The 27,157-nt window shown below is 36.9% G+C and overlaps 1 protein-coding gene across 2 annotated transcripts; it reads left to right on the forward strand.

Moving 5' to 3' along the window:
- Nucleotides 1–4,387: 4,387 nt before the first annotated feature.
- On the forward strand, nucleotides 4,388–23,487 carry LOC149029145 (UMP-CMP kinase 3-like). 2 transcript variants are annotated; one of them, XM_089140596.1, is made up of 9 exons: nucleotides 4,388–4,600; nucleotides 5,062–5,118; nucleotides 5,393–5,447; nucleotides 6,538–6,655; nucleotides 21,439–21,595; nucleotides 21,726–21,806; nucleotides 21,977–22,084; nucleotides 22,176–22,247; nucleotides 22,829–23,487. In XM_089140596.1, exons 2-9 carry the CDS (start codon nucleotides 5,086–5,088, stop codon nucleotides 22,841–22,843), a joined length of 639 nt encoding a protein of 212 aa, XP_088996722.1. In that variant the 5' UTR covers nucleotides 4,388–4,600; nucleotides 5,062–5,085; the 3' UTR covers nucleotides 22,844–23,487. The 2 variants fall into 2 exon arrangements, with proteins under 2 accessions (XP_088996722.1, XP_088996729.1); XM_089140603.1 differs by having other exon boundaries at nucleotides 4,389–4,600; nucleotides 5,062–5,115; nucleotides 22,829–23,447.
- The last annotated feature ends 3,670 nt before the right edge of the window (nucleotides 23,488–27,157 follow it).

Here is a 27,157-nt window from a genome sequence, read left to right on the forward strand (position 1 = left end):
TTGGGAAGTTTCCAACAGATAAAAGAACATTAGGGTCTCAGATATGGTTACCTCTCATAAGAGTTGGTTATCTCCCATGAGAGTTAATTATAGAGTTACCCATAATTAACTCTCACAAAAACAACCCAAGATAGATAAAGGAACATCTCATTAGTATTTCAAAATCAAGAATGGAATTAGGAAGGGTCTACCAATGAGAGAAAATAAGGTTCTCAATTAAAGTGAAAGGAAAAAATTCTAAACATACGATTAGGGATTTACTAACAAGGATCCGTGTATCCCACGGAAAGACTAGGGAGAATAAAGATTCACCCTAGGGCAAAGAATTTACAATCAAGAAAGGTTTTGGGGAGGGTCCAATGAATTAACAAAAATAAAAGGGTTCCCAAATTGGTTAACCTCTCATGAGGGTTACCCAAGAATTTCCCCTCAAAATCTCTCCCTTTTGGCTAGGGTTGAGATCATGACGATGATCATAGATCTCAAAGGATGGAATGAGATCATGGAATAGATGGTTGCAAGATTGCAGCATCTTCTTCCTGATCTCAATCAAGAACAAGAACGAAGAAAGAATAATTAGAAATTCAGAAGAGATACTAACCTTGAATTGTCAAATCAGAGATGAGAGGCTTCAGATCTGCGGAGGAGTCTTTGAAATCACCAGAGAGAGTTTCGGAGAGGTCTTCTCACGTTCCAAAAGTGTTTAGGAGGCAGCCGTAACAAAGAAACACGAAGTAGGGTTTAAATAGAAGTGAAAAACCCTAAAATTACAATTTCACGGATTTGGCAAACCATTGGTCGAGTGCTTGGTCGAGTGGTCCAGTCGACCAAGCAGAACAGCAAGGTTCAAACAGGGATTCGGAGGGCTATACAAGGTCAAATTGGGTGAGGTTTTCTTCTACGAGTCAATCAAGAAGTCTAGTTTCCAGAAATACCTTCAGATCAAGCATGGGAGTTCATTAGATTTACCAACTAAGCTCATATTCTTTGATGCGCAAGCAGGATTTTCCAGACATAGTTCAGCAACTTCGGACAGTGATTTGGAGGGTTATATGGGATCAAATTGAGTGGGGTCTTCTCCTACAAGTCCATCGAGAAGTATAGTTTTTGGAAATACCTTCGGATTGAGCACAAGAGTTCATTAGGTATTTCAACTAATTCACCCCTCTTCGATGCGCAGATTCAAAACTAACACTGACAATGCTCTCAGGTGAGGGGCATCATCGTCAATGTCCATGGGTTTGGGCTCCGACACCAAATCATCAACAAAAAGGGTCTACAAGCAACAAGCTAATATCAAATCAAGGTCCAACTTTAAGGTGTAACATTTAAACTAACCCTTCTTTACCCAAAACAGATAGGGTGTCCTGGCTAGGTTTGGGCTGGATTTCACAAAGGGACATGAAGTCTACTTAAATAGAGCACCAAAAACCCTAAACATAAGATTTTCTCGAATTCTGACACCCTGTTGGTCGATTGGTTGGTCGACTGGCCCAGTCTACCACCCAATTGACCAAGCATGTCAGCAAGGCCAAAATTAGGGATTTCAAGGCCCAAACTTCATCAAATTCACATGGGCTTTTCCCAACTTAACAAACAACCTTCCTGGCACATAAGGGCACCTTCTAAACATGTCCAAATGGGTTTTAGGTCCATCAACTAAGCTCTTAATCATCAAGGTGTATTTTCTCATCAAACACTGACAATGCTTCCAAGTATGGAGCACCATCATCAAACTCCATGGGTTTTGGGTCAAATACCATGTCTTCCACTGAAAGGGCCCACAAAGACCACTTCCTTCACTTCAGGACATTGGATCAACCCTAAGGGAAAGGTCTGACATGACTTCCTATGACTTTCAAGGATAGCAACACAGTTATCAAGGTCAAACATTAAACAAACCTTTCTTCACCCAAAACAGATAGGGTGTCCTGGCTAGGTTTGGACTGGATTTCATAAAACAAGTAAAGAGAATGACACAGTGTGGGTGTTAGTGAACCAACTGACTAAATCGGCTCACTTTATACCGATGCAGATCACCTATACTATGGACAGATTGGTCAGGTTGTATGTAGACAATGTGGTGAAACTGCACGGTGTACCAATCAGTTTGTATCTGATAGAGATTCAAGGTTTACCTCTCGATTCGGAAACAGTTTCCGGAAAGCTCTGGGAACACAGTTGAATCTGAACATGGCCCATCATCCTCAGATGGATGGACAATCAGAAAGAACCATTTAGATTCTTGAAGATATGCTTCTGGCATGTGTTGTTGATATGGGTGGTAACTAGGATGACCACTTAGCTCTAGTGGAGTTTGCCTACAATAATAGTTACTAGTTGACGACTGGAATGTCCCCATTTAAAGATATGTACGGACGGACTTGTAGGACCCCTCTTTATTGGGATGAAGTTGGGGAAATGTGTGTCCTTGGCCCTGATCTAATTGAGATCATAGGTTCTATGGTTGATATGATTATGGAAGGAATCAAGGTTGCCCAGTCTCGACAAAAGTCCTATGCAGATGAAAGAAGGCCAGACTTGGAATTTCAGGTTGGAGAGTGGGCTTTCTTGAAGGTGTCACCTATGAAGGGTGTTATAAGATTTAATATTAAGGGGAAGCTCAGACCTAGATATATTGGACCCTTCGAGATTATTGAAAAGGTTGGGCCAATTGCCTACAGGTTGGCCCTTCTTCTGTCTCTAGCAAGTGTGCATGATTTATTCCATATTTTTATGCTAAGGCAATGCTTAGCAAACTTAGAACAATTGCTCTAACAATAACCTGAAGGTTTAAGTGCGGACCTAACCTATGAAGAACCTACTAAAATTTTGAACCGAAAGGACAAATAGCTAAGGAATAGGACAACACTCCTGGTGAAGATCAGATGGAAGAATCACTCTGTTGAAGAAGCATCTTGGGAAAAAGAAGATGAGATGCAAGCCAAATACCCCCATCTTTTTAGACACACAGGTACACTGCAAATTTCAAGGATGCAATATCTATTTTGGAGGGGAGGATGTAATAACCCCTGTAATTCTAACCCGAGATCCGTATTACAGGCCCAAGTACCCAAAGTTTCAACCTGAAGAAATTGTGGGCTATCCGGATTGAAGCCCATGATCCATATCCTGAGCTCATGGATCTAGATACTGTTGATAAAGAACTTGCCTTACTAGGAACCCGAGGAAGATCTAGTGGAAACCTTGATGGACTAGGAAGGAGGATCTTTAGCTTTAGTCAAGTTGAATTTGGAGATGTCCGAGATTAAGGTAAGGACCACCTACGTGTTGGTTTAACTTAAATTGGTGTTGGGGATAACCGGATGAGCAAAACACCAAGTACTGAAAAGTATTAGGGAGCGGTTGCTTAAGGCGGTTGATTGACCCAGACAACCACCCCAAGTGGTCGGTCAGTCTGCTTGAAGGATTTAAACCCTATTTTGCCCTCGGCCCTCTAGATAGTCATCCATGACCTAATTTTGCATTATTTTATTCGTGGAGGCTGTTGTGGACGGTTGAGAAACTGTGTACACATGGTTCGTGGTGAAAAACCCTTGAATTGCAGAGAAGGCTTGGATCTCGCTTGGACTTTTAGATCTTTTAGAGGTTAGTAGTTAAGCACCTTCTCTTCTTACTCAAATTCTTTATTGTTAAAGTGTTATTCCTCCCTCTTCAAGTGCTTTCTATTTTCTGCTCAAAATTTATTGTTGAGAGTGAATGACAATATTTTGTAATGGTCCAAAAATCGTCTTAATCCGAATCCAAACCGTTAGCACAAACTGAACCCAAGCCAAACGAAAACCTTTATTTTGCAGATGGGCTGTGTTTGGACTTGGTGTTTTTCAGCCCAAAATTGAAATTGTCCCAAACCGCCCTATTGACAACCTTAGGTATTAGTGGTTCAAGATTGAAAATATGATGTATTTTGAGGGGTAGTTAAGCCATTTAAATATTTTTTTGCGTAATAAATTCATTTAAATAAGTCAAAAGCATTTTGGTCATATTAAAAAATATTTGGAATTATATACATTATCTGTAAACGGTTAAGGCGTCCAATGCTGGGGGAGTCCAGATCAGCGACCTGTACGAGGAGCACAAAGTGCTCCCCCCACGCTTCCTGACCACACACATCAGTGGGGCCCATGGTGAAAAACACTTTTTGGAAAAGAAAAAAAAGTTTTTTTTTTCACCAGTGGGACCCACTGATGTTTGTGGTCAGGAAGCCATAGGGGAGCACTCTGACAGGGAGAAGATCCGGATTCATGCTGGGGGTAGTGCTCCCCTAATGTGGGGTTGTCTTTTCTTAAGCTTGACATTCTTCGGGGGTTTCTCGCGAGTTTCATAAAACACTGGGAGTGCATGTAATAAATCAATTGAACGGTTTGATTAACTAGTACTTTTATTTTTCGTTTTTGAAAGGGAAAGACGGTTGTAGGCTTTCAGCGCCTCTATATAAATACCCGTTTACCCAATAAACTGAACGAGCTCCTCTGTCTGTTCATTGTAAGATCCAACATTCCAATCCCATTACTTATATCTACCCTCGTCGCTCTCTGCAACAAATCAAAGGCACACATCCAAGAAGCTTTTGGATCAGGTACAAGTGCACACATATAGTTGAATTCGATCTCCGTGGCATCTAATCTGACATTTTCTTCAATGTGTTTGAGGTTTTAAAATTCAACTTCAATTTTTTCCTTTTGAATTTTTCTCTCGGGCTGCTTTGTCAGATCTGGTTTGATTTGACATTTTGAATGGGCAATGCTATAAAAGGAAGCGATTTGCATTTTAACTTCTCACTCCGTGCTGAGATCTAGCATGATAAATCGAACTATATTATTTGATGTGTTTTTTCAGAGTTCCGCTGAATATTGGAATTGATCTTTTATTAGAAATATTGAATTTTCATATGGACATCTACTTGTCAAAGACGCTTCTGGGTCTATTATTCCCTGGAATTGACGGTTCAGCTATTATTATTTCAGAAACTGATGAACACATTTCTTCTATTAGCAGATAAATGCTTGTTATCCTTATTGGTGGTCATGTGTTATGCAGGTAACTACAATATAGTTGCCACTCATGGGAACCGTGGTTGATGCTTCTAACCGGGTAGTTGCTGTTGTTTAAAATTACATTTTTATCCCTTGTTAATCTCGGTGGTTTCCTATTATGCTTTGGAGATACTGAGAACTTCTATGGTAAGGTGCTTAGACTTGCTGATGCACGTATTATCAGGCAGTTAGAGGACCTACCATGATATTGAGTACCGCCTTAATAGTTTTAATTCCTGGCCGCTAGTTTCTAAAAACATCTTTAATTGCTTCTTAGTAGGAGAAAAGGCTTGATTTAGTTGCATGAGGGTTGACAAGGGCTTATGTGGATGCAGGAAGCAAATGGATGCTTGCCAAATGGAAAGAAGGTCAAAGTTGTATTTGTTCTGGGTTAGTACTCTGGTGTGAAAATCTGCAATTAATTCGAAACTAAAATCTCAAGTTCTTTTTATCATGATTATTGGTGTTCTTGGTTATGATTAAAGGTAAGTGTGTCAAAGTGTATAATCATAAGACAATTTATAAATCTAGCAACGAACCCAAGAAATCCTGTTTTTCCCTCTTACTCTTTGCATGTAGGATTACATCCTGGATCATCTGATAACTGTGTCAATTTGATAAAATCATAAGAAAAATATAAACAAAGCAACTACACTGAGAAGTTGCCCCTTTTTCTTCTATTCCTCGCATCCTGGATTGCATCCTGGATTGTCTGATAGGAATACAATGATGAAGGCTTTCACATATTTAGTGCAATTTTTTATCTTAGAACCAAACCATAAAAATTTAATTTTTCCTTTTGTTATGGTGGTTACATACTCAACTTTAAAATCTCAATTTCAATGACAGTTTTAACTGGGAAAGGATGTACCAGACAACCTCCATTGTAAACATGCTTTCTTTGTAGCTTAAGGTGATAGGTTGAACTTTTCTGTTGGGCAACTTCTGAAAGCTATGGTAAAAAGGAAAAAACAGGAGCTGAGCTGGCTGTTAAATTAAATAAAACGCCATATTAGAGAAGGAAGAAAAATTTATATGAAAAAGTAGGGGAAGGGGATGAGGCTGCAACTCTTCAACAGGAGTTCATCTGGCCAATTCACTTCAGTGCCAAAATATATCTAAACCAACATCCTGCACTTGTGAAATATGCTTTATATGCATTCAGCTCTCGAGTTCTGCTCTCTCACATTCTGTTTTCCTAGTAATAAGTGTTCAAAATAGTTGGTCTTCAATCAGAAGTTTCCTGAAAAATGATATTTAATATAAAAAACACAGATGAGTTTGTGCCTCATGCAAAAGTGTACATACTTATACAGCCTTTTTCCTGTTCTTCTCTTTTGATTTATATACAAAGATCAAGCTTATATGATGTTCTCATATTGGTGGATGGAGTTCCTTTCTTCCTACTTAGAGTAACCAACCATCACATGGATTCTGACAATTTTATGTTCTGATAATGTTGTGATTAATTTATGAGCAGGTGGTCCAGGTAGTGGTAAGGGCACCCAATGTGCAAATATTGTGAAACACTTTGGGTTCTCCCATCTCAGTGCTGGTGATCTTCTTCGAGCAGAAATGAAATCTGGTTCAGAAAATGGGTATGATGTAAATTGCTGTGGTATAAAAATAGTCTTACTGCACTAAGACTGATCAAATCAACGATTTGTTTTTTTGGTGTTATTAACCATCACGACTTGAAATACGTTGTGAGTTACAATACAAAACTTTGGATGATAACAAATTGATGGGGTGCGTACGGTTAAGACTTTTTGGATAGGCCATTAAATTAGTTGGATGTGAGACTTACTGCAAAGTCTATTGATCCCAGTTAAATGCTTGTGATGTTGAAGATCTTAAAAATATTTTGTTAGAATAAGAATTATATCCTCAAAAACTATATTGGCAATAGGGTTTGGTTCTTGCATCCGGTTGACTGTTTGGGAAAAAATTATCTGGAAATCTTCCAATGTTTTCTGCATCCCTAACCAATCAAAAGATCCTCTGTCGCCTATCTTGAGGCAGGCAATCATTTGATGAGATCCATTAAAATGGTTGCAGGTGCCCCTTATTGGACCTGCACAATTTGCCTTTATTATCTATTTAGGTCCTATCTTAAAATTACTTTATGAATCTTATACTTTTTGGCATATTATTTTTTCCCCTAATTGAGCTTGTCTATTGCCTAAAGTTTGTCAATGGTATTGAAAAGTTTCCTGCATCTTTTGTTTATTGTCAATACTTTCTTATGAGGAATGGTGAGGATGTTTGACAGAGGATCCCAAACCAATCCAAATCATACAAAGCTCCAGTTGTGATGTAGATACACTGTCTTGGGCTGACCCAAAACTAGTTAGTAGAGATAAGAATCTTGGGCTATAGGATTTTAGGAGTTTATGTTACTTTTACGGAAATAATGTGTTCTAGTTTATTTGATTCCATCTATTTTAGAAGTCAATCATGTAGGTGATGCAGATCTAGCACCAAATTGGCCTATTTTCCTTTGAAATCAACCTTGGGTTGATAGACATAGGTGTTGGGCTTTTGTTTAATATGTTTGTTTGGTAATAGGCATGGTGGGAGATCTCGTGAGATGTCTTGGTTTTTTCATAAACCAAGACGAGATAGAGACCGAGTTCTGTGAAATGGAATATCTTACTTGAGATCTTGCCATATCTCGCCATATCTTACTATATCTTGCTATACCTTGCCATATGTCACCCCAAATCTCGCCATATCTCGCTGGAACTCTCAATTTTACAGGATTTTTTTTTGTGGATTTTAGCTGGATTTTCACTTGCAACTACTCTTAGCACATCTACAACATTAAAGGAAGATCAATCATTCTTTGCTTATCTTATGAACTTATGAGTTAATGACTTATATAGAACTTCTAATGGTTGAATAATTTTATTATTCTATTAAAAAAAAGTCAAGATTGTGATAATCATATGGATGAAATTTTGATGACATTTAAGTTAGTTGATGTATTTAATACACTTGCTTTTTATTTATATGCCTCAAAGGTTCTACATTGCATGTTGTATAACCTTGCATTCCCAAATCCTACAAGATTTTGATTTCACATTACGGGTAAACTTAGAAATTATACTTAGGGTTGTTTTTTTCACAAATCCAAGGCCACTAGTGTGTTCAAAAGGCCTTAAGTAGGCTAAAGACCAAGTTTAAGCCCAACTGGGATTCTAAAACCCACCGAGATGGGCCACCGAGTTGACGCCAAAAAAATCACACATTTTGACTGAGATCTCTCCGAGATGGTTGAGATCTCGTTTTTTAAGGGTGGCGAGATCTTGCTCGAGAGCGAAATCTTCTAAGTTCTACCATTGTAATAGGTGTATTATACAGGCTCAAAACTTCAGTGCCTAGGCTTATTCCAAGAATAGTTTAATTAATTGCTTTAGGTAATGAATATGCTTAAGTTATTAGGGAAGAATAGTCTTCTCCTATGTTATATTTCAGTTCTAGACTCCTTATCAGTTTTGGCTAGTTAGTTTCTTTTATCCTAGTTTAAATCAGTTTCTAAGTCCTAATTACAGTAGGACTTCTTATGTAAGGTTATAAATAAGCCCCCCATCGATTAGATTAGGATCAGAGTTGAATACTACTGAATGGAAGCTTCCACTCGAACACTTTGTGTGCATGTGTGTCTGTGTGTTGGTTATTCATTCTATCAATTAGTTTGAAGATCCAAGCATTAGGAGTTCTAATTCTATCAATTATTTGAGGACCAAACCCTAGGAAGGTTCTAGGTGAAATCAAGCTTACACACCTGCGACTAGTTGAAGATCAGAGCTCAACCTTCATTCTCCATCTAAGGACTCCATCCTCAAGGCTCCATCTAAGTATTTGGTAGCCTGCACTCCTTCCCCTTTTCCTATCACATCCTTTTTCTATTTTCTCTAGTTTTCTTGAATTTTCAGACTTTTCTAGAGACCCAAAATTTAAGGTCAGGCCTACAATAATCTAACCGTTGATCTTTACCAAACTTTAGGAATATCTTTCCTTTAACCCTAGTGACTTTTGATCCCAATGTCAGCCCTAACCGATCAACCAAACCCTCGCTGTGCCCATCCTTGTTATCATCACCTTATCATTTCCCTCCAAAATCAAGAAACCAAACATCTCCCAACACCCATATAAAATCATTGACACTTGAAGAGATTCTCTTAAGGAACAAAATAAAATTTCCTTTCTAGTCTTAAACCCATTTTGACCCCTAGGCTAAATATCCTTGATATCCTAAACATCATTTAAGGGTGTATGATTTTTAATCACAAAACCCTAACTTAACTGCTTTCCCTGAAAAATCATCCCATCAGAACCTATATCACACAAAGAACCGCCTATATCACATAATCAAAATTTTGAAGAACCCTTTCTGAGTCCTGTATGAGTTGGTTCTGTTAAGAAAAAATCCTGCAACAGTTGGCTCTCCTTGAATGGGGTTGAATCTGCAGAATATTTGATTCCCAATTCCTATTAGTTTCTTTATTTGAATTAGTGTACTAGTTAAAAAGTTCCTCTTATTTCCTTTATATATGTTGTAATTTCCCATTGTTAGAAACAGATTTGAGATAATGAATTGACTTTTGATTTGAGAGCTTCTGCGGGGATGTGCATGTGCACTCTTCTCCCCTTCCCCCTCTTCTTATGTTTCTAATTTCTATCATTCCCCCTTTTCTTAACCAACCTTGAACCAATTTCCTACTAGAGCCAACACTTGAGACAGCCTTAGATTGAGTAGGATCAACTAGGGGCATGTCTTCTAGGATCTTATATTGGTTGGATGGGATGAAACTTGTATGTACCTTAGGTAATGATATTTGAGGGTGATCCCTAAAGTTTGGGATGATTTTAACAGTCAGATTGGTGTAAATCAAGTTGGGAATTTGGGTTTTTTGGTAGTACAAAAGGTAGAAAGGAACAAAAAAGGAAAATAGAAATTTAGGATTGGGGAACTTAGAAGGTTAAAAGATAAGGAAAAAAAAAGCATTGGGGTTGGATAATTCTACTTACTTTTGCTGAAGATATTCATGAACATTAGGTTGATTGAGAAAAGATATTCTTTGAAGAAGAAAACAGAAAAAGAGAGGATAAGAAATCACATAAGCTCTAACTAAACTAATTAAAAACTAACTCCAAAATAAACTCCTTCTCAAAAAGGCCTACCCCAATCCTTGACCTGTTAGGTAAACCAAAATGGCCAGGAACTTCAAAAATAAAAAGAAATAGACTTAAAATAGGACCCTAACTAAACTAATAAAATAAATTCCCTCCCCCCTTCCCCCCACCCCCCCTCCCCAAAAAAAATTTAAAATAATAATAATAATTCTAAGAAAGAAGCCCAATTTCGTGATTTTTCTGTATGAAATCTCATTCTCTTTCCCGTTCCCATTCTTTTTCTTCTATATTATCTCTTCTCTACTGTGACTGGTTTTACCCTACAATACCAGCAATAGAAAAGAAGAAAAAGGAAAATCAGCACTTCTATTCCCACTACCAAACCCCAAACAAACTGAACCTCTATCCATATCAACTCACCCTCCTCTTCCTGTCTTCTTTCAATCACACCCCTTCCATGAATCAAAGTTCCATTGGTAAAATAATAGATATGTTGAATCATCAGATTCTTTTGCAACAATCCTCACCTACACTGCACTGACCTCTACAACCATTCTAGTATCCCTTCAAGTTTTATACAAAAAACTCTAATCCCAGCCCCCCCCCACTGTTAAAAAAAGAAAAAAAAAAAGAAAGAGAAATAAAAGAAAAGAAGAGAGTTAAATAAAGGAAGAAATAGCGGAAGACTCATATCAGGTTTTGGAAGACACCATAGCTGTTGTTCCCACTCCTTGATGTAGCCTTACATGAGTAAGACTTAGTCTTCCAAGATCTCTAAGGCTTAACTAGATTTTAGGCCTAAATGTTGTGAGAGTCGATTATGGTAGAATGGCTTGTTAGATCAATGTGATCTCAAGCCCTTTATTTATAATGATGTGAAAAGTACGTTGCTACATAATTATCCTTACTTGGGAATTAAGAAATAACAAACTCAATAAATGACCCAAACTATTTATAAAACCAGACCATAAAGCCAAACCAACCGACACTCCCCCTCAAGTTGGGGCATGGATGTTAGTCATACACAACTTGCCTATAGTAAGGTTCAAACTTTTGGTGAAAATGTTAGCCACTTGATCTCCAGACCTTACAAAAGGCATACAAATCAGTCCTTCTTTTAGCTTTGCTTTGACAAAAAACCTGTCAATCTCAATGTGCTTCATCCGATCATGTTTCACAAGATTATTTGCTATATTAATGGCAGCCTTGTTGTCACAATACAAAATCATAAGGCTTGGAACTTGGACTTGAATGTCTTCTAGCAGACCTTTCAACCGTAGCAGCTCACATACTCCATGAACCATAGCTTTATATTCACCTTCTGTACGGAATAAGGTGACCGCATTCTGTTTTTTACTCCACCAAGTAACTAGGTTACGTCCAACAAAGGTACAATAGCTTGAAATTGATTTCTTGTCAGGAGACTCAGTCTAATCTACATTTGTATATGCTTATACCTTTAAGCCATCTGTAGGTGACAAAAGTATCTCTTTTGCAAAAGTTCCATTAAAATACTATAATATTCTAGTAACAACCTTCATATGAACTGAATATGGATCATGCATGAATTGACTCACTAGGCTTATAGTATATGCAATGTTAGGCATGGTATGGGACAAATAGATAAGCTTTCCTACTGGCCTTTGATATCTTCCTTTGTCAATTGGTTCTCCCTCTTTCTCCTTGTGTTTAGTTCCAACTTCAATAGGGATATTCATTGCCTTACACCCCAACATTCCCACTTCAGATAATAGGTCTAAGATATACTTCCTTTGGGATACGTAGATACCATTATTGGATTTGGACACCTCAATTCCTCGGAAGTACTGTAGCTTCCTTAGATCTTTAATCTCAAATTCTTTGCCAAGGAAGTCTTTTAGCCTCTGTACTTCTTTACCATCATTCCCTATGATAACAATATCATCGACATAAACAATGAGAAGAGTGATTTTGGTACCTGACTTCTTGATATACAGTGTATGATCAACATTACTTTGCTTGTAGCCAATAGAAGTCACTGCCTTTTAGAGACAATCAAACCAACACCTAGGAGATTGCCTCAGCCCATAAATTGACCTCTTTAACTGACAAACTTTTCCTATAGTATTGTCGTTAGAGGAGTCATGTGGAATCTTCATGTATTACTTCTCCAACTCTCCATATGATTAGACATTTTTTACATCTGGTCTAATTGATGCAAGTTCCGGTCGTTGCTCACAGCTACAAACAACAAAACTTTGATAGTGTTCCCTTTTTTAAAAGGGGCAAAAATCTCCTGATAATCAATCCCATATGTTTAGGTAAACCCTTTGCAACCAATCTAGCCTTTAACCTATTGACCGATCCATACATATTCTGTTTAACCACAAACACCTATTTACAACCCATGGTATTTTTTCTTGAAGGAAGTGTAACTAGCTCTCAAGTATCATTTTTCTTCATTGCTTGCATTTCCTCTACCATAGTTGCCTTCCATCTTTTATCAGCATAGGCTTCCTACCAACTCTTAGGAACAGAAACAGATGATAGAAAGGATATAAAAGCAACCAGGAGTCAGACAAAGAATCATAAAGAACATATTTATCTATGGGATGCTGAGTACTAGATCTAATTCCTTTTCTAATAGTAATAGGAAGATCAGAAGAAGATATCTTAGGGAGAATAGTGGAATCTGATTCTGGAGCAAGATACTTTAGTAGTAACAACTTTTGCTACCATATTTGGCTGATTGGGATACTTCATTAGATAAGTCTGCACCTCCTTGTTATGATCAATTTTGTTTTGAAAAATCTCAATAGTGTGCCTCATAGGAGTGGTCTCCCCCTAACTAGGATCTTCATAAGGTGCAAAAGGAGAGGAATTAGAATCCTGAGGTATGCTAGCCGAAGTTCCCCTAGTTAGGAATTTCTTCCTAATCCTCTAGGTTTTGTTGTGGTAGTGTGTGTGGTCTATATATATGTTGGGATAGTTCAGAGTAGGAAAAAACACCTCTCCTCTAGAACTCTTCTTTTAGAGAGGTGTGTAATAAGGATTAGACTCATTAAAAATAACATATAAATACTATACAACATAGGCCGCAGGGTACCAGAATACCCAAAAAATATACAACATAGGCCATGGGGTAGCAGAATACCCAAAAAATATACAGCGTAGGCCGTGGGGTGCTAACTTACTCTGGTGGCCTATAATTTTGGCATAAAACACACATCCAAAAATCTTTAGGGGAATAGCAAAAGAAGAGTCTCCTTAGAGAATCTCATTAGGACACTTAAAGCCAAGTATCCTACTGGGCATCCGATTCATAAGGTAAAAAGCAATGTGGAAGCATCACCTCAGTATTGGTCAGGGATGTGTATAGCAATCATAATAGAATGGACTATCTATAATATATGCTTGTTCTTTCTTTTGGCAACCCCACACCGGGCAGTCATATCAACACAGCTGCTAGTGATATTTCTGAAATTCACCATTAATATACTTGGTGAGTCAGTTCCATTGTCACTGCAAAGGATCTTCATAGTGACATTAAATTAAGTTTTTGATCATATTATTAAAATCTTGAAACAATAGTAAACCTCTTTCTTTCTTTTTATTTTTAGTTTTTTAAGGATAAATCCAAGTTGAACGAGAATGACAATCAATAACAGTAGCCAAATATTTATGGGTAGTAATAGACACACGTCTACAAGGGCCACACACATTAATATGAATCAACACAAAATGAATAGATTTTCTATTACGAAGAGAAGGTAAATAAGTAGAATGAGTTTGCTTCACAAAAATGCAAGCTTAACCAAGGTTTGACATGTTGGCGAATTGTTGTGTGTCGCTGCCTGTCAACACCGGCGACATTTCGCCTACATGTCGGCGACTTTTGTAGGGTATTGATAAAAATTTGACCTCCGATTTCGGGGGGTATTTAGGTCGCTTTGGCATCAATTTTGTTGTGTAGCCTAATTTGAGGCCAATAAACACACTAGGAGCATTATTTTAGCCTAAAACATCCTTTAATTTGAAGTTCTTGATTGGCACATGCCCGGCTATATGCTGGCAAAATTGGAAGTCTAGAAAACTCATATAAACTAATGTAAACATGCAAAGAGAACACAACTAGTGAAAAGAAGTACTAAATTCTACAATTCATTATACAATTATGTTGAGTATGACTTATACTTCACATTCTGTTGCCGATAGACACGGGGGACCCGCTCAGCTTGTAGAGGTCCTATGTCACTTTGGCAAAAATTGAATGAAAAATTGGTGAAAAATTGAACGAAATTCTGCTAAGTAAAGTGAATTTGGCGATATATCGCCGACAAATCGACTGTTGATGATATATCACTGATTTGTCAGGGATATATCGTTGACTTGTTGCTTATGTCGTTTTGGGTGGGGGATTTGTGTCACCCATCAACGACATGGCGATATATCGCCCTGTGTCAGCAATATATCGATGACACATTGAACCATGAGCTAACCCAAAAAAAAAAATTCATTCTTATTATTATGAGAGGAAACTAAATCAGGTAACACTTTCTTGAGAGTTCTTAGTGGGGTTACCTAGTCTAGATGCCAATAATAAAGTCTGACAAAACTGAATGGACCTGATGAGTAGATGAGGCAGTCATGGCCGAAGTAAATTCTCCAATGGGTTCTAGAGGTAAAGTCAATTGTTTAATTTACCATTCCCAATCTCTTTCCCCTTTATTAGATCCTGAAACACATAGTAGAAAGGAAAAAAAATGTTATTTTACAATTCAAGTCATGTGTAAGACTACTGATAGAATCAAGTTATTAGAGAAGGATGGGATATTCAAAACTCTAGACAGAGAAAGTGTGGGAGAATGCTGAATGGTCCATTTTCCACCAATGGAAGAATGGAATCATCAACAATACAAGTTTTATCTTTCCCTGAGGTAGGAGAATAATGTAAGAAAGAGGGTACACAACCTGTCATATGATCCGTAGCTCCTGTGTCAATGATCCACGAAGTAAAAACAAAAGGAACATGGAAGCTTGTAAAAGTTTTACCTGATGTAGCAAGATAGGAGTTGGTATTGGTAGTGGAAAGGACAATAGTAGAGGCTGCACTAGTAGTAGAAAACTGTAAAATTCTAGGGAAAAACCAATGTCTGCAGTATGTGCCGTGGGAACAGTCTCGAAAAGATTGGACTTTTGTTTGCCCCTCCGTTAGGCCCTTTTCTACTCAAAATTAGTAGGCTTTCCATGAAGCTTCCAATGTGCCTTGGAGGGACAATGCTCACACTTGACAATCTCCTTTGTTGAATCTGATTTGGTGCTAACAGACTAAAGTATTGATTTTTCCACAGTAGGAGCATGAAGCATAGCCAAACAACGGCTTTCCTTGCACTAAACAAGAGCATAAGACTGTTCCAATGTAGGAAAGGGAGAACGACTCAACACTTGCACCCGAATATTATCATATTCCACTTAGACCAGCCAAGAAGTCATATACTCAAATTTTGTCAGCATGCTCATTATAAGCAACCACATCATTAGGATTCATGGAGTCTTAGTCCTCATAATGATCCAACTCCTGCTAAAGAGATCACAATTTAGTATAGTATTGAGGTACAATCAGTTCCTTCTGGGTAGTCTCATAAAGCTTCTTTCATAGCTGATAAACCGCATCATTCCCTAATTGTCCATATGTCTCTGTAGTAGCCTTCCAGATCTAGGCTGTAGTGTCAAACAATAAATATCCACGAGCGAGATTTGGGTTCATGGAATTCAGAAGAAGCGACATAACAAGAGAGTCATTCGAAATCTACTTATCCTGAGAAGTGTCGGTGGTGGTGGGCTTGACTGTGGTGCCCATAGTATGTCCAACAAGGCCTCTACTGGCAATGATCATATATGCAATATCAAACCAGATCAAATAATTTGTTCCCTCGAATCTAACAGAAAGTGCGGATATAGTAGGGTAAGTCTTTGAACACGTGGGAACAACAACAATATCTGGTTGTGCCATATCTTCAGTCTAACCACCCAAATCACCAGGATTTTTTTTTTATTATTTTTATAAAACATGCTGTTCTTCAGCCTTCAACCTTCCAAAGTAGCTAAAACGTCGCAAAATTGAAGTACTTAAGCACCAAAATAAATGTTTTAAAGATTTTTACGTGTGGGTCCCCTTAGTGGACCACAAACTAATGTTGGGTCCTCTTGGTGCAATATGTTACGTGTGGGTCCTAACCAGACTAACACCATTAGTCGTCGTTAAGCATATTCAAATTTCAAACGTGGAGGGACCAAAATGCCCCTCAGGTTATTTAATACATGGTGCTATTATATTTTTTTTCTTCCTTTTTTTGGATATATATATATATATATATTCCCTTTTTAAAACCATATATTAACACAATGTATTAAATAACTTGAGGGGCACTTTGGTCCCGTCACGTTTCAAATTTGAATATATTTAATGGCGGCTAACGGTGTTAGTCTGCTTGGGACCCACACGTAATATATTGCATTACGGGGACCCAACATTAGTTTATAGTTCCCTAAAGGGACCCACATGTAAAAAACTCAATTTTTTATGGTTTCATAGAGGTGGGATGAGGGACAACATTAATTCTAAACAAACTGCCATATAGATGCTGCCCTAGAAGAGAAAGAAACAAAGAAGGAGATTAAAGGAGCCGGTGGTAGAGGGAGCTGGCGGTTGAAGAAAAAAAAGGAAGGGAGAGGGTTCGGTGGCGGAAGAGAGTGGAGGGGAGGGCTATCGATGATGGTAAAAAGGGAAGTAGGGGGTCTCGGTGGTGGAAAAAAGGAGGAAAAAAAATGCAGAATGCTCCTCAATTGATCTTAGGCTTTGATGCCGTGTTGTGAGAATCGATTATGGTAGAATGGCTTGTTATATCAATGTGATCTCAAGCCCTTTATTTATTGATGTGAAAAGTACGTTGTTACATAATTACTCTTGAGAAATCAAGAAATAACAAACTAAATAAATGAACCAAACTATTTACAGAACCGAGCATAAAACTGAATCAACCAACACTAAATATTGACTTCGAATATGGTCTATGGGATGGTTTCCTGAATGAATTCCCCAGCTGCGTTTGAATTGATGGCCTTTAAATCTTTGGATAGCATAATATGGTTAGATTGTTTATTGGGATGGTGGTGGATAATTTGGAGCGATGGGTGTGTATGGTTGGCTGGGGGGGGGGGGAGTTTTCAGATATGGGATGAAAAGTTTTTCGAATGGGGTGAAACTTGGATCGGTTCTAGCTTTCACTGCCTAAATTCTGCTCGCCAAGTTTCAATGGATGTAAATGGTCAAATGCGGGGACATTAGGATTTTTTGATTTTGGAGGAAAAAGTTTATAAGAAAAAAATGATCAGAGCTGGAGAATGGCTGGCCTACTTGGGCTGAAATTCGGACAGAAGGTTAGGGATATGATGGCGGATTGATGGCTAGAGTTCTACGTGAAAGTGGTGACTGGTTGTGGAGTTAAGGCGGTTCTTGATATGAGGCAGAGAAGGGATTGAACCAGGGAATGGGGTCCAAAAATGAAACTTAAAAGAGAACAGAAGGGGATTAATGTAGGCTGCCAATTGTACCTCGGAGAGTTGTAGATTATAGAAGTTAAGTGGAAAATGAACTCTCTTTCTTCAACCACAGCAGCTGTCTAGGCTTGATTTCACCGTTGACAGTTTTGGATCTTCAATATCCAATTGACATATTTAAAACTTTATGCAGCAAACACGAGAGGTGCTCAAAGAGAAGCTTTATAAATCAATTTCAATCTGTCCTTCTCCCTCCAGTAGAGGGGTCTATATATGCAAACTTTGAACTGAAATTCCTATTCTAATTTGAATTTTTTCTCAGCCTGATTCTAGCTTAATTTTAATACTTTGTTGTCTTTATAGTTAGACTTGCATAAGGACTGAATTAAAATAAGAAATAAACACGTTTTAAAAAAAAGACTCACGTGCCTAATATGCCCCTGATTCTAGCTTAATTTTAATACTTTGTTGTCTTTATAGTTAGACTTGCATAAGGACTGACTTAAAATAAGAAATAAACACGTTTTAAAAAAAAGACTCACGTGCCTAATATGCCCCTGGAGCGGATAGAATTACGATAGTACCATTGTATGATCACATATCGCAGATCAAAAGAAAAATTAGAAATAAGCTGCTGGGCAGCAATCCTAGGGGTTTCTGTTGGCATTCCACTTGGTCTTGGAGGGATGGGGTACTGCATCACTCCTCATCTACGACCAAGGTAGGTGATGGTCTTAGAACTGTCGAAGTCCACAACATTGCCTCTTTTCTTTGTAGAAGCCATGTGATGAACACTTCTGCAATTCCAAAACCTCTATGATTTTCTGTGTCCAAGTCAAACACAATAATTCAGCTACCCACTCACGGGTCCTTTGTCTTCTCTCTCATCCTACCCCACGGTCCTCCCCACCCAAAAAAAAAAAAAAGAGTAAAAATATATAAAAAGAAGGAAAGAAAGAGAACCTAAAATTATCCTCCTTCCTTCCAATTTTACTTTTCCCCTTTATGTTCTCTCTATTCCATGATTACCCATTTTTAATGCTTTGTTCCTTAGTTTACCTCAAGTCTTATTCCCAGAAATACCCCTTCTTTATAACTTGGTTTTATTTCTATTGCCTTTATCAATTCTTCTTCTTCTTCTTCTTCTTCTTCTTCTTCTTTTTTTTTTTTTTCCTATTTATATTCCTTTCCATATTCGTCCTCTCCATCCATCATTAGATTATGCCGTACTTCTTTTCTTCTCTCTATTTTGCAGTCAAATATATTATAGTTCTATCGTTGTTGTCATAAACCCACTACTTCATGATGTTCATTAATACAAGTTATTCATTTCTACAAGTAATGGATCCTTTAAATACAAATATGACTTTCTAATTTGACGACAGTTTTATGAGGGCCTTCCAATAGTAACAGCATGCTAAGATTTCAATTATAACTCAATTGTGAAAAGGTGGATTAGATGTTGAATAAAATGAAGACAACGAATAGATATGATCATACTGAAGTATATAGTCTGAACAATACTGCATTTGAAGAATTTATTGATGACACTCTTTCATCTGTGAAGCCCTCCATGTAGATATCCATCAAAGAGATGCCATTTGCTGACGACTATTCAGAAAATCATGAGATGTGTGATCATTGTTCCTTCAAGGTCAATATTATTAGATGCCAATCAAATGTCGTTGATTCTCTCATTTTACAAAACTCATGGTGAGTTTTTCTCAGCAATGGTGTGGTTGATGCAGATACATTGCCTAGTTTAATTTCTAGATAAAGATTTGCGGTCTAGTTTTGAGTCTTGGTCTGGTAGGATTTTAGGAATCTATGCTATTGGGGGAAACAATGTCATTTAGTTTAATTTATTTAATAACTTAGCTGTGTAGGATATCTGGTTCCAAATTTCTTCTAGTTTCCTTATTTGATCAGTAACCTAGTTAGATAGTCCTACTTAAGGAGTCTTCTGTTTGTGTTTAAATATGATGTAATTCCCCATTTAGAGACAGGTTTGACATAATGAAGTTAATGAACTATGGTTTAAAACCCTGCAAGGCTGCACTCTTCTCCCCTTACCCCAATATTCTTGTTTGTTATCCTTCTCTGCAACTCTGATTTCTTCCTGGCTTCCCCCTTCTACTGGCGGGCTCTCTACTAGATGACTTACTATTGGTTTGTAAATATAGGAAATCTCATTGACCAAGCATGGATCTGCTTGGTTGAACCTAAAATGTGATGTAAGGGTTTTCCTTTTTAAGCTAAAGGTTTATTGTACAAATGGTTCAGCTAAGAGCCACTCTACAGTAAGATTGTTGGTAGTTGCAACGGGAGTAATAGAAGAAAGTTAGAATTAGAAGGGAACAAATACTAGGTAATGCAACTAGCAGGTTGGTGTCGATATCGGATCAAATGAAGGATGGACTGAGCACGTCTTGTTCTCCAAATCTTAGCCAATTCCAATGGATAATGACTGAGTTATGACTTATGAAGGGAATCCTGAATAGAAGGCTTAGTGAGAGACCTTGAAACCCCTGAGAGTCCGGCCTCAAATCAGGAATTGGATGGAGCTTCTCGTGTTCTGAATCAATCCTAAATTTCTGTTCGGCCAAAGTTCATATTGCTGAGAAATTGGAGGGCAAAACTTGCAAGAGAAAACAAAGGCTGGAGGGTGTAGAAGGCCTCTTCTGATTGATAGCAGTGAGTGACAGTCGTCTTTAGTTTAATTGGTAGCTCTGTTCATCTCCAGGAGGGTCTTAACAACAGCTTGCAGCAGTCGCAGGCAGCAGTAACCCAATAGGGAATCAATTAGGGCAAGGGAGATTATGAGAGGAGATGAGAGGATAAGAATATTAGGCTACCTCATTCCAAGGGGTTTGAGCTCTTATTGGCAGGCCTCTCAGTCCTTTATCCAAACAATTGGACAATAAAACTAGCAGAAAAGGCATATTCTCTTTCATCATAATTACTGGTGGTGGTGGGGTTGGTGGTCTTTTAGGGGCATTACATATTAATGGGCAGCGATGCTGGCTTTACAAAGAGCATTTTCAGAAACTTGCCAGAAAAGGAGACGGACTAAAATAGAAAGATAAGGAGATAGAAAAATATAAATGAAAGCTGACCCTGCTTTTTAGATCTGGAGTTAGAGACTAAAAGGGTAGGGTTGCTTAATAGACATTCACAAAATATCTAAGCGAATATTTCAAAAATTAGAATCTAAACTGAACTCCTAATTCCCCCACACATAAAATTATGTCTTCCAAAAAAGTGTTCGCATGGTCTGGTCTAGGCCCACTATAATGTTCTAGTAGCGTTGACACCAATTCAAAATAGGTGGTTGTGATATAGTTCACATGATCAGCATTTTGGCTATTTTTTTTCCTCATATCTCAATCCACATTCGCCATATTTTTTCCTGTTATAAAAATGGGAAAAAAAAATCAAAATGGGATGTATCAGAGGGTTTGAATGGTTCAAAATTATCTACCAACTTCAACTTCTGACTGATGACCTTCTAGGCTGGCCTGATCACCCAATGCATGTTTTTTGATGACACAGGGATCCTGCGCATTATTTATTCAGTTATTTAAAATGAGCTATTTTTCTGCTCCTACTCTACTTGGATTTCTGCTTTCAGTTAGATGTTACTCTTTCCGTATATCCCTTGATCTTGAAACTATGCAACTAATAGCTGCCTTTGTTGTGACAGAGCAATGATCCAGAACATGATTAAGGAGGGAAAGATTGTTCCTTCTGAGGTTACAATTAAGCTTTTGCAACAGGCAATGCAGGACAGTGATAATGACAAATTCCTTATTGATGGCTTCCCTCGTAATGAAGAGAACCGTGCTGCGTTTGAGAAAGTTGTAAGACCATCAGTACAATCACACAATTCACCTCTAGTAGTCATGTTTTTGAGGAAAAAATTTGATTTGGTTGGAATGTCCTATTCTCAAAGGTTATCCCGGTTTTGGTGTTTTTGGCATTATCTTGCAGACAGGAATTATTCCAGAATTTGTATTGTTTTTTGATTGCTCAGAGGAAGAGATGGAGAGGCGTATTCTGAACAGAAACCAGGTTATGATAGATCCTAAAAGTTCTATGGTCGCTTCATCTTTTGTCCCTCTCCATACTTTTTCTTGTACTTCGAGTGTTTTTTTTTATTTTTAATATATATATATATATATATATATATATTTATATTAATTATTTCTTGCCCCCTAATATTGTTCTAATGGTTTATGAAGGGAAGAGAGGATGATAACATTGAAACAATAAGGAAGCGGTTTAAGGTTTTTGTAGAATCCAGTCTCCCTGTCATTGAATATTACGAGTCAAAGGGGAAGGTTCGGAAGGTACTTTTTTGATCATTTTCCTTAACTACAGATTACGGTGTTCTAAAAACTTTCTGATGTCTCACTCACTTTACCCATATGATTTGCTCAGATTGATGCTGTAAAACCTGTTGGAGAGGTCTTTGAGGCTGTCAAAACTGTTTTCTCTTCTAGTGATGCAAAGGTATGGTACAATGTGGCAGGCCTATTACCTAATAAGGAGAAATAATGGTTTATCAAAAAAAGAATAACAAGAACTAATGTGTAGACAATGATGCATGTTGAGAGTCTTGAACTCGGAAAACATCTGTTTATGGTGGTTGGTGTAGTCATTCTGACTGACCTACATGTTCTTATCAGGAATTAAACGTTATACAATTAATTGCTCTCAAGTCACCTTTTCTAGTTTCCATACCAAAGGAAGGTATATATCCCTTGTGTTTGGAACGACAGAAACCAATAAAGCTCTAGTTATGCCTTTTAGCCAGGAACCAACCAGAACAACAATGAAACTATGACTGTGATATACTATCACATGTTCTAATACAAATGGCGGACAGGAGTCTTTGTTTTTGCTGTCGCGTGGCATTTTTTTAGATCCACTGGCTGTGCTTACAATGTCTAGGAGATCACAGCCGTTGGATCTTGAAAATGCCATGTATTGTGATCGAAGCAACAAACAATAATTTCGGTACTTTAAAATAGCTTCACTTATACCTATACATCATTCTTCAATTGTTCTTAGACAACATCGTTGTTGTGCAGCTGCAGGCTGCTTAATGAGACTAACCTCTGCTAAATATTATGGATGGAGAGGAAAGAAGCATTATTTGAACTTAATTAGTTTTCCTTGTACAATTATTATCATCATCGTTATAAGTATTGGAGATTCAGTGGATGATGGCTCTTGTATGTCAATGGAGAAAGACAAGTTCTGCAGCGATTGTAATGTCAGACATATATAGAACTTGAAAACTATTATGAAAAATTTCGACCTTATTTGGAAAAACAGTTTCCTAGCTTTAGACTGGTTACTGAAATTTCCTCATTTTCTGCTCCAATTATTTCACTTCACTTCACATTCAACAAGACTTTTTGCTAATATAAAACTGCGTGCTACACTGCTACTATGTTTTCCTCTAATGAAAATAAAATTCTGAGAAAATGGTGAAACACATCGAAATGTCTTGCTTGCAAAAGGGAAGACTCATTATCTCTTACTACCTGGGTTTTAACGCAATCCAGGCCACATTAGATTAAAAAGTATATTACTAGGAAACAAAAGTTGTACAGCCTGAGATCTATATTACAGTGTGAAGTGTCCTTAGGATTGATTGTACTGCTGTACCCATGTATAGAACCAGACATAAAGTTCAGTTGATGGAAAGGTACTTATATTTACACTCACTAGATCAGAAGTTAACTGGACAAACGTATGTATGTAATAGATAGAAGGGCCAGGGATTCTGATATGGAATTGGTAGCATCTCCACCAGCTTTGATGAGTTAATCCAAAGGTTTTGACTTGTGCAGTGTTTTGCTTTTGCTTGATGTATGCCTGCTACAATGCCTTCCAGAATCACTGCCTCCTTCGATTCAAAGTGCAGGTACCTACCCTGCTATATACAAGTCTGTTGTTATGGATCAAAATGGAACCCCAGCGCCAGTTTTTCAACCCAAGTGGTTGAATCCAGACAAAAGATATGATAAGGATAGAATTATACCTGGGTCCTTTTCTAGTGTGTGCTGTGAGTTTCAATTAGAGAGCTCTTGCTGTGAATCCATTGCAGGTGGTTTTATAGACATTGCAGAAATCCAGTAATTGATGGTTCACAGGACTTCCATAGGTTTGAGTGAGTGATTATGGTGTGCAAATTGATTTCTTGCTTTCCAAATGTAGTAGAGGTAGATAGCAAGAGTGGAAAAATACCAGTTTAGCATTGAACAACTCCATTTTAGATCCTCACACTAGGAGATGCAGTTGCAATGTTTTCAGTTTGAATGCTGAGAGAACCTGCTGCTAAATAATATTCGTAAAGAATTAGTTCTCTATGTGAGAAATTAATGGGCAAGAAGAGGCGTCCATCCCTTATTGCGTTAAGATTTGGTTTATCATGACATGATTGTTGATTGTTTTTGTGGATCGTCAACAGCATATTTTGTGCTGCTCAGACTTCTCTGATGAGGCCTATGATATTATTATTGTGACTGGATTCTCATAATATGAATTGGTTATATTAGCATTTTTGGTCCTGGATATTGATTTGTTGGATGTGTGTTCATCCAATTTGGTTTGGCCCCATTTTTTCCCCAATTGAATATTTGATATTTTCTTCTGGTGAGAAAACTAGATTATTTCCAACGTCTACGAAAAGGAGAACAAAAAGAAACATGGTTGCTCCTTGGCTGCATATGTTATTAATGTGTCTACCACGTTGTTCGCTTCTTGGTAGATATGTTGAAATTTAATTGTCTCAAATGCTGCAATTTTTTTACCCAATAAAATAAAAAATAAAAAATAAATTAAAAATAAAAAATAAATAAAAAAGAAAAAAGAAAAGAAAAGAAAATGATGCAATTAGTTTTAGAATATCTTTGATAAAAAAAATTGATCCTTCATCCTAGGTCCCCTGCCTTATTATGTATTAGTTGGATATTTCAGCATCACAAGCTCGGGTTCTAGATAGCATTCTCTTCAGCAATTATAAGTTTTGACAATAAATTTAAGTAAATTCTTCAAATATTGATAAGAATGAAGGATCACAGAACACAGCGATAAAAAATGTATAACTTGAAAGTTCTTCAAGTTTGGCAACTGAGGTCTTATAAGTTATAAGAACAAAAGGCTTGAATCTTGATAAGCTGAAAGTGAATAAAAGGGAAACCTGAATTAAGAGACAAAAGAAGGACCTCTGAATCTCTTAAAAGTTATTGATAGTGCTCTCTGATGAATCTCAAAATTTGGTTTCCCAAGATTTACTTAAAACTCAACTTGATTTCTGTTTTGTGATCAAACTAAAGCCTCAGTACCTACCAGCAGCAACAACAGCAGCCGGACCCTCTGCCATCAAACCATTTTTGTGTGAACATTTGGTTTCTTGAGATGCATTGTTGGAGGTATATCAAAAGAAATTCTATCCTAGATTGCTTCCTTGATCCTGAATTTGAATGTTTTTCTTTTGTGCTCAGAAGATGAGATGTCATCTTGAATTCAAAATTAAAATGGTTTTCATTAGTATTTGGAAGATGAGGTGACAAACTTATTAGGAAAGATATCATTGATTTATATTCTTCCACTTTTAAATATCTCACAAACCTTATTTCAAAATTACTCCTCAATCAACCTTAGTTATATTTTCCCTTTCTTGGATAAAAGTCTCACCAATTTTGTTACTCCTCAAAATATTTTTTTTTTTACCTTTTTTGGATAGAGAACTCAATTTAATCAATCAGCTATTGCCATCAAGGTATGTTACTGTTATGATCCCCAATCAAAGATTACTCCTATGGTTTATTTCCATTAATGTTGACTGCCATTAAAGTTTACTATTTTCATTATAAAATTATTATGGATAATTACTATTGCTTCCCTGTACTTTAGTTTTATTACTAATCAAACTTTTTTCTTTATGAAATTACTATTGCCCTCCCTCAGTTCTAACGGTGTTAAGTAGCTATTAACATCAAATATGTAATGTCTATTTTGCCCTTCATTAAAATTAAGAAGTAAAAAAATATGGCATTACCCTTATTTATAAAAACTATATTGAATTTCAATTGAATCCTTAAAATCTTATATTTTAGAATCAATTTTAGATTTGGTGGGATCACACACTTATGGTTGTTGAAATTCTCATGTTCCACTTAAATTTTTCACAATCACAATAATGAAAGTTTTACAACCAAATTAGCATATAAGATGCTAATTGATAGGAAATTTGGTAACAACATATATTAGGTGATTTTCAAATTTTCAACTTTGAATTACATTTGATATATCTTAATATTTTAGTTTCTATTTTAAGTTTTATTTAATCACGTATTTCATTTATTAGGTGATTTCTTTTTAGAGAAGAAAAATCAAATCTTTCATTTATTCCGTGGTTTCTATTTAGAAAATAAAAGTTAATTTAAAGTTAATTTTTCTCCTTAGTTAATTAAGGTAGTATTATAACTTGACAAAAGAGAAAATAAGTAAAGAGATAATTATAAGGTTATTTTTTGGATTTTGAAAAAAATATATAGATGCCACATCATCAGTAAACTAACGGAGCTTAACGGTAGGGGCATTAATAATTGTAGACAAAGTTAAAGGTTGGATTAGAAATTTTAAAAAGTACACGGGTTAAAGTAGTAATAAAATCGGAGTACAAGGGGGCAACAGTAATTATCCCAAACTATTACTATTGTAGACAAAACCCAATAAGAAGAAGGATTCATGACCTTGGATAAACCACTGAGTACCCTCTACTATTACTGATCTTGTAAAGGTGTTTCTATGAGCTCCTACTTTACTTCCTTCTTGTTTGACCAACCAAGGGAGTGTCATTGTTGTTATTGGATTTTCTTTAATGTTGTGCTTGGATCAGCGGGCCCATTGCTGTTGAATCTTGGAGGTTGTTTCTGTTGAGACATGGTAGCATCGATTCAAGGATTGAGGGGCCGAAATATTTCCTTAAGGGCAGTGATTATTCCCACAACAACATAATTGGATGAGTTGTTCTAATAATATGTTTAAAACATCAATCTTACAGAAATAGGGCATCTAGTAATGTTGATTCTACAATGCTTACTACTACTAAGGCCATTTTTTTTTTTTTTGGATCTAAGGTTCATCCAGGTCATTCTTAATTTAACTAGAATTGAACAATTTAGTGGAGACAATTTCAAACTTTGGCTGCCATAGCCGTTGCTAGTTTGGACATAGCTGTTGGCCAGTGGCCACATGTGTTGACCGAACCAAAATAGTGAATCAGTAGCAACTAACGATGAAAATGTTAAAAAAGATAAACTGGAAAGGAAAAAAAATATGCTTGGTGTTCTACCAATAAAATATATAGATCTATTTTGTTAAATGCCTTAACAAACGAGTTA

The sequence above is a fragment of the Hakea prostrata genome, chromosome 1 (genome assembly GCF_041222555.1).
Source record: "Hakea prostrata isolate BN-2017 chromosome 1, UWA_Hpros_2, whole genome shotgun sequence".
Taxonomy (NCBI): domain Eukaryota; kingdom Viridiplantae; phylum Streptophyta; class Magnoliopsida; order Proteales; family Proteaceae; genus Hakea; species Hakea prostrata.